At 44.7% G+C, this 12,424-nt stretch overlaps 1 protein-coding gene across 2 annotated transcripts in view; it reads right to left on the bottom strand.

Annotated features, from left to right (window-relative positions):
- Positions 1–12,424, bottom strand: part of LOC111842668 (tyrosine-protein kinase ABL1-like) — a 40,098-nt gene that overhangs the window by 2,816 nt on the left and 24,858 nt on the right. For both annotated transcript variants that reach the window (XM_023809526.2, XM_023809527.2), the window contains exons 2-10: positions 7,722–7,886; positions 6,128–6,423; positions 3,104–3,376; positions 2,037–2,121; positions 1,717–1,894; positions 1,425–1,609; positions 1,079–1,231; positions 543–632; positions 118–246 (exon numbers count right to left, since the gene is read on the bottom strand). In XM_023809526.2, the coding sequence (XP_023665294.2) occupies positions 118–246; positions 543–632; positions 1,079–1,231; positions 1,425–1,609; positions 1,717–1,894; positions 2,037–2,121; positions 3,104–3,376; positions 6,128–6,423; positions 7,722–7,886 (1,554 nt within the window). The remainder of the gene's footprint in view (positions 1–117; positions 247–542; positions 633–1,078; positions 1,232–1,424; positions 1,610–1,716; positions 1,895–2,036; positions 2,122–3,103; positions 3,377–6,127; positions 6,424–7,721; positions 7,887–12,424) is intronic.

Genomic DNA, 12,424 nt, shown 5'->3' with positions numbered 1-12,424 from the left:
CTAAGAGTTTGCTACCCTGATTCATTCTAAAAAAAAATTAACTGAAATCCCAGTCAGAGAAACACATTTTTGGTTGCCTTGGAAACTGACATGGCCAGCATAAGCGCCAATACTTACTTGTACAGTCCCCGTCCTTTGGGTCTATGTTTCTGCGAAGGATCCTGATCTTGGTGGGCAGCTCGGGGGCCTGCAGCATTGGGCACATGCTTACCTTCTTCCCTTTCTTCCCCAGTTCCTTCTCCACCTCTGCAGGAGAGAGAGAGCAGCGCAGAAATAAGCAGCCCTGCTGACAGATACAAGCACAGGCCGGCTAGACATAATCTGTCTCCTAAACCACTTTAAAAGTACATCCTCAACTCCCAGGATGTCAAATGTCAAACAATTATGACTGCGAGAAGCTTCCTGCAAGGTCAGTGATTTTACAGGAAATATTACACATTGTTTAGGTAAAAGCCAATCAGAAAACGGAAATGATTTTGAGCGCTAATAAGGTGAAAGAGCTCAGTGTGCTTCAGCCTTTCACGCCAGCAGACTGCACTCACCATCCGAGATGCTGGATTCCTGGAACATAGTTTCAAATGCTTGATGGATTTCGGCAAATGATGGACGCTCCGCAGGGACCCACTTCCAGCCTGTTTGGGGGGGGGAATTAACATCAGAAATCTTGTAATATACAAAAAAAAAAATTTAAACGAAATCTGAAACATTTACATAAATATTCAGCCATTTACTTGATACTTGGTTGACAATAGTACACATTTATGCTCAGAAATTAATTTTATACATTACTGTATGGCTGGTATGTAACATAATGTGGAAAAAATACAGTCGTCTGAATAGTGTCTGAATGCACCCTATACACTGCTTCAATGTAGAAAGAGCCACGGATGCCCTCTCTTACAGACACTCCTCATACACTCCTCATACGCAACTCAAAGAGTAACACACTGAGAAGGTACCACAAAGATGATGGAGTATTCAAACTGAAGGGTGAAATAAGAGACAACGAGACAACTGTTACTGAGACGGCAGGGAAGCGGAACCCGTTGTGGGAGCGTAACAGGAGTAGAGAACTTACAGGCTCTCATAAGCTCGTAGACCTTCTCTGGGCAGCCCTCGGGGCGGTCCATGCGGTACTCCTTCTCTAGCAGCTCGTACACCTGGGACAGATCAATACCCGGGTACGGGGACAGACCATAGGTCGCGATCTCCCACAGTAGAACTCCAAAGGCTGGAAGTTTGACAAACAAGGAAGAAATTACAAATACAGCAGTTTAATTCCGCTCTAATACTCAGTATCATCTTGGATAGTTATACAAAAAAAATCGAATAAAATGCACAGGATGTTTTCTTCCCCTCTTGTAGTATAAGAGAGAGCTTTTCAAATCATACCATGCTACAGCTGGCTCACAAGCCACACCTACCCCAGACATCTGATTTAATAGAGAACTTGTTGTAGGCCAAGCTTTCAGGCGCTGTCCACTTAATGGGAAACTTGGCCCCAGCGTGGGCTGTGTACGTGTCTCCCGTCATCAGACGACTCAAGCCAAAATCCGCCACCTTCACCAAGTGGTTCTCTCCAACCAAGCAGTTACGGGCAGCCAGGTCCCTGAGAAGGACAGAAGGTCATGAGAGAGGAGCTTCTCACCTACCAAGGTACCTCAGACAGCGGCACACCGACACCACATTCTGCTGTTAGACCTTGAAGCTAGTCACCTATGGATGAAGTTCTTCTTCTCCAGGTACTCCATAGCAGAGGAGATCTGCGTGGCCATGTAGAGGAGCACCACGGCGTTCACTTCCTCCCGGTTGCACTCGCGCAGGTAGTCCAGCAGGTTGCCATGAGTCATGAACTCCGTGATGATGTAGAAGGGCGGCTCCCGCGTGCACACGCCTGCCGGGACCAGCGGGCCGATCAGTCGGACAAGCAGGGAAAGACAAGCGGAAAGGAGGCCGTTACAGCAACACACACTTCTGCTGTCATATGGGTCTTTCTAGCCTCGTAAAATAACGTGTCCTTGGTCACAAAAACTAACCCAGGAGCTGCACCAAGTTGGGGTGCTTGATTTCCTTCATGACTGCCGCCTCTTTCAGGAACTCCTCCACTTCCATGGTGTCCTCCTGCAGAAACGGAGCGGGGACAGTGGTCAGTTACTCCTGGAAGAGGGGTCCTGACAAGAACGTCTAAAGGCTTGTTAGGAGGTTTTACCGAACAATTATTCAAAAACCGATGACAGTAATGTTGGTGTGTGGAGTTGCTGCTGAACAGCACCTACCCTAATGTCCAGAGACCAGTACAAAAAAAAACCCCACAGTATCCACATTAAGTAAACTGACACATTTGTAATTGCAGGAATGCAGCACTAGATGGCAGCGCAGCACCAATAACTCTCATGAGAGAGAAGCGATTCCCATGGTGACTTTCAAAGATAATTTCAAAAACTCTAGCACTGGAAGGCTTTACTCCAGCAGTCTCTCATAATAAAAGTCTGTTTCAGAAGAATAGCTACATTGTAATTACCTCATCAAAACATATGTGAGGCAATTATTGCTTCAATCATGTGGCAGTTGAGGCAGAATTAAAAGCTTGTATACACTGGAGTGAACTGGGCTGAGACCAAGTGGGGCCGCTCGATTATGGTATAAATCATAATCACGGTTATTTTGGGCCAATATTGAAATCACAATTATTTAACACAATTATTCATTGACTTTGGAAAAATCATGCATTTAACGAACTTAAAAATTGTATTTTTGACAGCAGATTACCTTCAATAAATTTAATTCAATAAAAATTGTCTGGAAAGCGACGCCTTGTATTTATAGCAAGAGGAAACGGGACCATCATTGTGAAACGGGACCATCATTGTGAAACGGGACCATCATTGTGAAACGGGACCATCATTGCGAAACGAAATGCGGCACAATAACTGTTTTATCTATTTTGTTTTGATGATTTTTGGAAGCTAAAACCGTAACTGAAATGGCAGTTCGATTGATTGCTCAGTTCCGGCGACCAAGTATCTAGCAGATCTGTCAGTACATGAAGGTCCAGCCACTCTGTAGGTGCCTCACAGAGAGGAGATGTCGCTGACATACTTGCCTTGAGAGTTTTGACTGCCACCGTCAGGCTGTATTTCTTCCAGACCCCCTCGTAGACCTCCCCGTACTGGCCCCCGCCTAGCTTGTGCTTCATGGTGATGTCCGTCCGCTCCATCTCCCACTTGTCGTAGTTGGGCGACACGCCGTAGACGGTGGGCTTGTTGCGTTTCGGTGCGGGGTAGTGCAGCGTGGTGATCAGCCCGTCGGCCACTATGGAATGGTGATGCACCAGCTCTGCTAGCGTGTTGAAGCGACTCTCTGATGACACATACAGCTTTTGGGGGGGTGGGGGGTGGGGGGGGTTAGCACAGACAAATGCAAACAGGGGAGAGAGAAAAACATTTAGGTTCTTCGTGAAACATTTCCCCAATGTGCATGTCTACCTGAAAATTAAAAGGAATGTGTAGGAAGTATTCAGAAATGCAAACAGTTAACAAAAAACATTTCCTGAGTCTCTATAGGTGTCACTTAGTCAAGTAAACAGATCAGATTCAACTCCATTAATGTTTCTTGCCCAACATTAACAATGCAATCCAGGTCCACACCTCTCATGCTGCTCGTGTGCTACAGACCAGAGCAGTAGCCCAGATATGATGCTGGAGCAGACAACCAACAGAGGGCTTACTGGGAGACAGATGGAATTACTGTCCTTTCCCAAAGGTTAAATGTTCTTTCACAGGTATATAACTCTTCTGAAGCAATCAATCCAATTTCTCCATGCGGTCTTCAAAGTTATAATATCTACACTTTTCTACTCTAATGTTTGTTTAGTTATTGATTTCTGTTGATCTGGTTGGGTTTTCTGCTGGTATATGTACACAGGGGTATAAGAACCAGGGGAGCTGAGGGGGCGTGTACCCCCCAAAAGAGTTGGCTACTTCAGGTCCAGAGAGTAAAAGTCTAGACCAGTTGAGCATAATGAGTCACAGTCACAGAGTAACTCAACCGATTGGTTGAAACAAAATCTTGGTCTGGACTTTTACTCTCTGGACCTGAACTACCCAATTCTTCCCCCCAATATTCAATTTGGCTTAATTTGTCCCCCATATAAATAGACCTCCGCATTGACATTATTACCCTGTGTTCCCTCCAACATCGCATTCTCTCCTACGCCACTGTATGTACAATATTAACAGGTCATTTTTTACTTTGCACAATACCAGGCATGGTGGTGCAGTGGTTAGCACTGTTGCCTCACACCTCTGGGACCCAGGTTCGAGTCTCTTTCTGGGTTACATGTGTGTGGAGTTTGCATGTTCTCCCCGTGTTGTCGTGGGGTTCCCTCCGGGTACTCCGGTTTCCCCCCACAGTACAAAGACATGCTGAGGCTAAATGGAGTTATTAAATTGCCCATAGGCGTGCATGTGTGAGTGAATGGTGTATGAATGTGCCCTGCGATGGGCTGGCCCCCTATCCTGGATTGTTCCCCACCTCGTACCCGTAGCTTCTGGGATAGGCTCCAAAACCCATGTGACCCAAAAAAAAGGATAAGCGGTTTGGAAGGTGAATGGATGGATGGACAATTATAAGCACAAAATTTGTAAAATGGTTTCCATGTCTTTTCTCAAAGCGTCCACAACATGCTTTCATGTGCTCTCTGCATACCAGCTCTCCCACTGCCTTTACTGCAGGCAGCTCCTGCTCCACCAGCTCTTACGTTTCTGGAATTCAATGTTATCAAAGACAGAGGCGGCAAAGAGAAGAGTATTTACAAGAATAACTCTGTATCTATAGAGGGAGACTGATTTGGCGCTCCAAGAAAGCACGTCAGCATTCTTTTTTAGCTGTAACATTTTAGGTGCACTAGTCTGGCTTAATGTTTTGTGGTCAAGTTAAACAACCACGCTGCACAATAAACAGATAACGATGCATAAAGTTGTTACAAAATTGCAGGGGAAAAAAATGAAATGTCAGTTGCATAAGGGGGAAGGTGCGGGAATGGATGGGGAAAAGAAAGTAAGTGATATCAGGGAAAACAACTGCAGTCAAATGATCTCACTTGGACTGAATGTCAGCATTCCTCAAACATGCAATCACACACCCCCCCACCCATCAGAGAGAAACCACAACAGCAGGGATTTCATGTAACAAGGCTGGAATTTAGATTCTCCCCACTAACAAAACATTCATCATGCAACGGGCATTTGGTCAGCAAACATGCCGCTTTATCTGATGTGCGGGAAGCGCAGGAAGAAGCTGGCATGGTGACCATGGAAAGAAGCATTCTCGTTTTTGGCGACCTGTCCCGAACTTCTCAGTCCTTGATGTAACTGCGGTTACCGCACTGACACAAGCAGCTCTTATCTCCAAAGGTGAAGACTTATCTCCCTGAAGACTTTTATGGTGTCTACTGGGACGGGGGTCTGACATGACTCTGTTTCCTATCAAGCATCACTAGGCATTAGTACAAACCTGCTTCCCTCTCATCTACCATATTGTTGTCATCCAATGGTCACTGTCAACCAATGGTTACTAAGCTGTTGAAGCCAAAGTGACTGGAACTTTATCTGAGGACAAGCTAATGCAACTCGAGTGAGCTGCTTTTTCCAGCCCACAGCCTGGCTACCATGCTAAAGTAAAATTGGTCAGAGTCAGCACTGTTCCAAGGGGTATATTTTACCTAACCTACGCACGTCGTGTCTATGACGGCTTCAAATTCACTGCACCTTCAAGGGACTCAAATGTAGGTGATGTCATAGAATCAGGAGAACTTTTCCTTTTAAGGACGTCTTCACTCTGTTGCAAGTCATGTGGACAGTAGATACATCACGGTTAAATTATAATAATATTCTCCAGCAAAGGTAAAAATGAACGACTGCAAAAGTTTCTTTTTGCTAAATGTTGTGACAGCTGACTTTATGCATTTAATGCTTCTTTAGGATATTTGAGTTTAAGTCAGATTTTCACACCATCAAGAGGTTTATTCAAGGACACCGTTCCCCGCCTCCACCCCCCCCCCCCCAACTTTTCCCGAATGACCCCCCCTACTGACTGCGCGCACACACACCCTAGCGGCCGTGCTCACCTTGCCGTCTGACGCCGTGTTGATGCGGTAGTGGTAGACGCGGCCCTCGTAGCGCAGCGAGATGGACCTCTGGCCCGGGCTGCTCTCGCTCTCGCGCACCAGGAAGCTGCCGTTGATGCCGCTGCTCAGCAGGTACTCGGCGGCGTTGCGCGACACAGGCCCGTGGTACCAGCTGTGCTTCTCCAGGCTGTTGACGGGCGTGATGTAGTTGCTGGGCACCCAGCCCTGGCCGTTCTTGCTCTGCGCTTCACACCACTCGCCATTGTGGTTGTAACCCAAGACCCGGAGCTTTTCTCCTGAATAGTCGAGGCGACAATCACATTGTATCACAAGCAAGATCTCAGGCGATGTAAACTCAATGCCACTAAATGACAAACTATCCTACTCACTAACTCCTTCATTGTTTTCAGACCAACGTGAGCTAGGGATTAAGTTGTTTTCAGGTTTAATAATTTTGTATTTTTTTTTGTATTTTTGCACTAGTTTAGCACTGGTTACGTGTCACTATGTAGTTTTTAAAAATCACCAATCAGTTTGACAGGTTGCAGACCTGCTCAAGGGAAATCCAGACTGGGTTTATTAGCTGTTTTTACAAAACACGTAGGAATCCCAGATAGGGCTGGGTGATATCATGCATGCACAATGATCACCAGGACTTCAGATATGTTTATTAAACATAAGGATATGCCGAATTTATACTGGTCACTAACTTTTGTGTGTCATATAATGCCTCATTAATATTTTAGGTGCACTGCTAATCTGCTTACCAAATTGTGGGCATGAATAATCGCCCGTATAGTACCAAAAAGCTGGCGTCTGGCCAAATGTTTCGCCTGTCATCTGAAGCCCTGGTGATTATTGGGCATTTATATCTTATATCGATATCATATCATGATCGCAGAGGGAAGGGATAGTAAGCATGTAGAGCCCTTGGAGGAATTAGGGCTAAAGTCCTTGATTAGCAGCCCTACAGCGAGATGATCAGTCTGCCAGCCACGGGATTCAAACCCATGACCTTCTGGAGCACAGACAGCTAAGAACTCGGTTAAGATGCCCAACATGGGACTGGCTGTAATATGACATTAAGGGTCTGATTTTTCTTTGATCTGCTCAAAGAACATTTGAGCAGCAGGGACCTGTCTCTAGTGCAGTGTCTGAGACACGGCCATGTTGTTCTTCTGTCTGGGCTATGAAAACTGCAGGCGCGTCAGGGAATGCCGCAGCTGTGAGAAGCGGAGGGAGCTGCTTTGATGAGTCCAATCTGCAGCTTCAACTGTCAGAAAGAACCTCTCAGTCTAAAGTGGGCCAGAGCAGCACTGAAGCAGGCCTAGTGTCTAATACTGAGGAGCAACTGCTGGTAAATGCACTTCAAAACATGAGTTCAATAAGTATAGCACCTTTTCCGGCTTTTAGCAGTAGAAAAACCTTATTTCTGATGTCAGTATCAATGGTATTATTAGCATATCTAAGATGGAGCCATGGCAATTACTACTACTGGGTTGAAAATTGAAAGGGCATTTGATTATAGCTTGTGTTTATTGTTTTTTTCAACAAGTGACTTGATGTGAGAACAACCTGCATTTCAGTTCCATACCTTTGGTTATGCTGAGAGTGTTGTCCCCACTCGCCACAAAGTCATACAGTGCAACAAACAAGTTATGGTCATTTTCACTGGGCCCTGCTAGAAGGTTCTCCTTGGAGTTCCAGCGTGCCGCCTCCGTCAAAGCCTGTGGCTCCAAGTCCGGCTTCTGCAGGGCTTCTGCAACGGAGCACAGGTGAAAACGGACGTGAATGAAAGGCGAGAGACCAAAGCATGTAGCAAACGAGGAAGTATTCTGTAAAACTGCACACTGGAATGCGAGTCCGCGGGGACAGACGGGGCACTGGCGGGGCACTGGCGGGAATGTGATGCGTGAGGCACAGGCCATGGACCCGACTTACTATTCAATAGCAGCACTGGAGCCCAAAATTGACCTTAAACTGACATGCAATGCAACACATTCATATTTTTTTCCATTTTTACTGATACTTTGGTAATAAACATCACGTTGTTATTTCTGTAAACCGTATGTTTTATTTTAAAGGAAAAAGTCACAAAGCAAAGTAGTGCTTAAGAGAAAAAAAATCATTTTGTTAAATGGTACGTTATGGTTTTAAGAACAGCCACCAAATCCAGGTAAACATAGGAAATGTGGTCAGCCCCTATTCGGTCAGAGCATCAGTCCTGGCATAGATGATGTTTCAAGCTGTTGTCCTGCTTTACAAGTCTTTCATGCGGCACTGTCCCACTGAAATTCAGGAACCTAGTTCCTGACTCCGAGTTCCTGGGCCGTCTGAAACAGGACCTTTTGTAGCTCCTGCACACTTTCGTGATACTTTCCCACCACACAACAGGGAACTGTGACCTTTATGCTAAACAAGCAAGGGAGATGGAAAAAGTTTAGTTTAAACTTCACCGATACTTTCATAGGAAACTGCACAGCCACCCAAAATGGATGACGAAGTCGTCAAAGCCGTTCTCTTGGTTATTTGTTAGTACCTGGGGGTCAGTCGCGATCATAATGGGACACAGCCTTTTATTTACATTTTATTTATACGACCTGCAACATGTTTATAATTCATTATTAAATCTGGCCACAATATCAATCTTTGATTTTCCACAAAATAAAAACAGTGTAACGTTATTCAGCTAATAAAAGCTGATACGTTACACCACCCTCAATATTAGGCAAAAAGCATATCAGTTTTTGATTGAATTTTACGATGCAGAAATATGGTGACACAAGCAAAGAGGTATTTGTTATTATGTCTTAAATGTAAATGACGTACAAAAATAGTTCCATCTGCTCAATTTTTGCTCGGCTACTTCCATTTCTCTTCCCTGCACTTACACAAAACTCCATGTTAGCGCTGCTGCTTGTGGTCGACCAATCAGCAAGTCATCGCTGTAAGCGTCACCCGAGTGATGTCGACCAATCAGCAAGTCATCGCTGTAAGCGTCACCCGAGTGATGTCGACCAATCAGCAAGTCATCGCTGTAAGCGTCACCCGAGTGATGTCGACCAATCAGCAAGTCATCGCTGTAAGCGTCACCCGAGTGATGTCGACCAATCAGCAAGTCATCGCTGCAAGCGTCACCCGAGTGATGTCGACCAATCAGCAAGTCATCGCTGCAAGCGTCACCCGAGTGATGTCGACCAATCAGCAAGTCATCGCTGCAAGCGTCACCCGAGTGATGTCGACCAATCAGCAAGTCATCGCTGTAAGCGTCACCCGAGTGATGCCTCTGAGGAACCACAAGTTCCTGCAGTAGCAGCACGACAGAAGTTCTTGGTTGTGGAAAGAAGTTCTTAAAGTGGGAAAATGCCTTCTCTCTTTCACTCACACACACACACACACACACACACACACACACACACACACACACACACATTCTCGGGTCTCATCAGGTGTTTCACCTGATGTACAACAACGGTAATAAATAAATGGAGGCATATGTGCAAATCACATTGTCGTATCTAGTGTCGTATTTAGTCTGTCTCCAAAATTCCAACTAAATGTTTGCAGCCTATAGCTCTGATATGACTGAAAATGATCACAGTTAACAGTCATATTAGTACTTACTGCGTTTTGTACCACATTTACTACCTGAAAGCAGATGTTAACTAGGACAGTGTTCCAGCAAAGGAAGGAACACTGCCAGCAGAGTGCTAATGACATTTCACCAGGCTAATACAAATACGGGAGGTTTGGGAATAGACAGGCTGGCAGGTCTTCAGCATGGCTTACACTCACTTCCTGTGTCTAGCCTGGGAACATCAGCCATTTATCTGACATGGCTTTCTACAGGCACGCAAGCCCTAAGAAGGTCTCGCTCAACATCAAGGTCCGTTAAGAGGGTGAGGATCATTTTTAATGGCGTTCCCAGGTCTGGCACGTCCCTGGTCAGTGCGCTTCCCTCTCAGGCCTGACTCTCTCTTCCGCTAAGCCCGTGTTCTTCGAGGAACTCCCACTGCTCCATTCCTTGGCTCCCTGAAGCTCCTCGTTCTTGAGGGTCAGCTCATCTCAAAATAATCCTTCAGGGGGAATTTAGGATGTGCAGAGACAGCATGAACTGTGAAAGACTGTTCTCATCCCCTCAGTCACCAGAGTGCACATCACCTACGGGTCAGCACACCACGGCAAATTCTGTCAGACATTTTCATCAAAATGCAACGGACATAGTGCACAGACATGGTATTTAAAAATGCAGCCTACATAGCCCCCATCAAAAAATTTTGCCACAGACAAGTCTCACAAGAGACACATTTGTCTGTGCATGAACAGGTCGATGATCCGTGACTTTATTTATACAGTGAATTTGGTGGGAAACAAGCTTGCTCGCTGACAGACAGACAGACCGATAATTAGGGCGCAGCGACGGTGCCTCAGGGATGACTGGCTATAATAAACATTCCCGCAACATAGGTCTCTCCAAAAAGGACAATACATCTATACACCTAAAAACATACAGCACCACATCACTCCAGGACATGGAGAATTTGAATGAATCATTTCTATATCATAGCTAAGGGGTATGATTGAATATAAAATAATGTTTGATATTTAGTGAATGAGCCAGCTGGTTAGCAATGTTTATATCGATAACTGTAAACCAAATAAAATGCCACCAGTAAAAACTGAACAAAACTATGTTTCCTAGGCAAATGAAAACTCAGGTCCGAGTCAGATACCCCCGTACCTCGTCTCCTGAGAAGGAAAACAGCCAGTTCATACTGCCACTAGGGGGCACTCAATCACACCAGCTTTACTTCTTCAAATGATTCCAGGTTATTTCAGCGCAGACCTTTTGAACAGATACTGGAACTGGGTCAGCAACATTTTGACTATTTACATTTATACTCCAAATGGGAGATAATAAAATGGGTAATCAATGCTCCCCCGCCCCCCCCCAAATTCTCTTAGCACTACCGAAATATTGGTGAATTACATTCTTCAACCAAAGGCGATACGTTCATTGGCTACATTCTGCTAAAACACATGCATGATGAGAATCTCACACTTAATGAATGTCAGCGTGACTGTTTTCAGCCAGCATGCCATTGGAACTGGCCAGCTGTGCCGTGAGTATATATATGATACATTTTTGAAAAGCAAAATTTCATAAAACATACTTGATCCTGAACCAACAGGTTGTCAGCAATGTGATACATGTTACTGGAAGGAGCCAATAAGGAGTATGTGTTAATCAAAGAAACGCTCTGGGTTAATTATCCCATCTTAATTATATGGGATAACTAATAGCACAAGCGTGCTATGGCAGAAAAAAGCCTGGGGGACACTGTGCCAGGGATGGTCAACGTCAGGCTTTACACACATACGGGATTAGCAGCTATTAGCTGTGCCAGGGATGGTCAACGTCAGGCTGTACACACATACGGGATTAGCAGCTATTAGCTCTTTCACATGTGATATAATGTGCACTGTTACTGAATGACTAGTTTCATAACCAGTTAATGCTACCGCACAAATATTTTAATAGAATGATTAACTTTGAAGGTTTTTTATTTGATATGATTAATGACAAATGCAAAAAAAAGGATTGGAAAGTTTTTCCAAAGGAAGTTCAAGGGATGTTTTCTAATGCTTGTTCTTTTATTCAAAAATCGCTTCCTTCCATGAGAATGCAACACTTTTCATTCTGTCAGTAGCACCACCAAGGCCACTGCTAAGACGGATTCCACACAATCAAGAGATGCAGTGCTGCCTTACAATGATTCTGATCACAGAACTATTATTCAGGCAATTAAAAAGATTTTTACTCCATGCTAAGTGATTTTGTCAGAATAAAGTTAACAGAAATGTTAACTGAGTAAAAATATGATGAAACTGAGTAACTTAATCTTGGGTGCACATCGTCTCTTAAGTTCTTGGTTCTTTGGAAATGACTGTAAAGATAAGTATGGTTGTTTCGCGTTTGCGAGTATCACTGGAGCACGATGCGACCGCTGTGGTTTCTGTACTTTGCCATCCTTACGGTCATCGTGGTCTCCTTACGGTCATCGTGGTCTCCTTACGGTCATCGTGGTCTCCTTACGGTCATCGTGGTCGTACAGTCGCAGTGCTGCTACAAGTCACCAGCTACATCCATCCAATCAAACGAGGCGAAACGCGAAGACACTATTACATCAGAGGTGTTACAGAACATCCAAATTCTTGATGATAATTCTGGTTCTCAACGTTCAATCAAAATGAAAACTGACAGGTATATATATATATATATATTTTAAATTCTTT

This window comes from Paramormyrops kingsleyae, chromosome 2 (assembly GCF_048594095.1).
Source record: "Paramormyrops kingsleyae isolate MSU_618 chromosome 2, PKINGS_0.4, whole genome shotgun sequence".
NCBI classification, from domain to species: Eukaryota; Metazoa; Chordata; class Actinopteri; order Osteoglossiformes; family Mormyridae; genus Paramormyrops; species Paramormyrops kingsleyae.
Note: the sequence above shows the minus strand (reverse complement) of the source record. Positions and strands in the feature narration are given on the sequence as shown.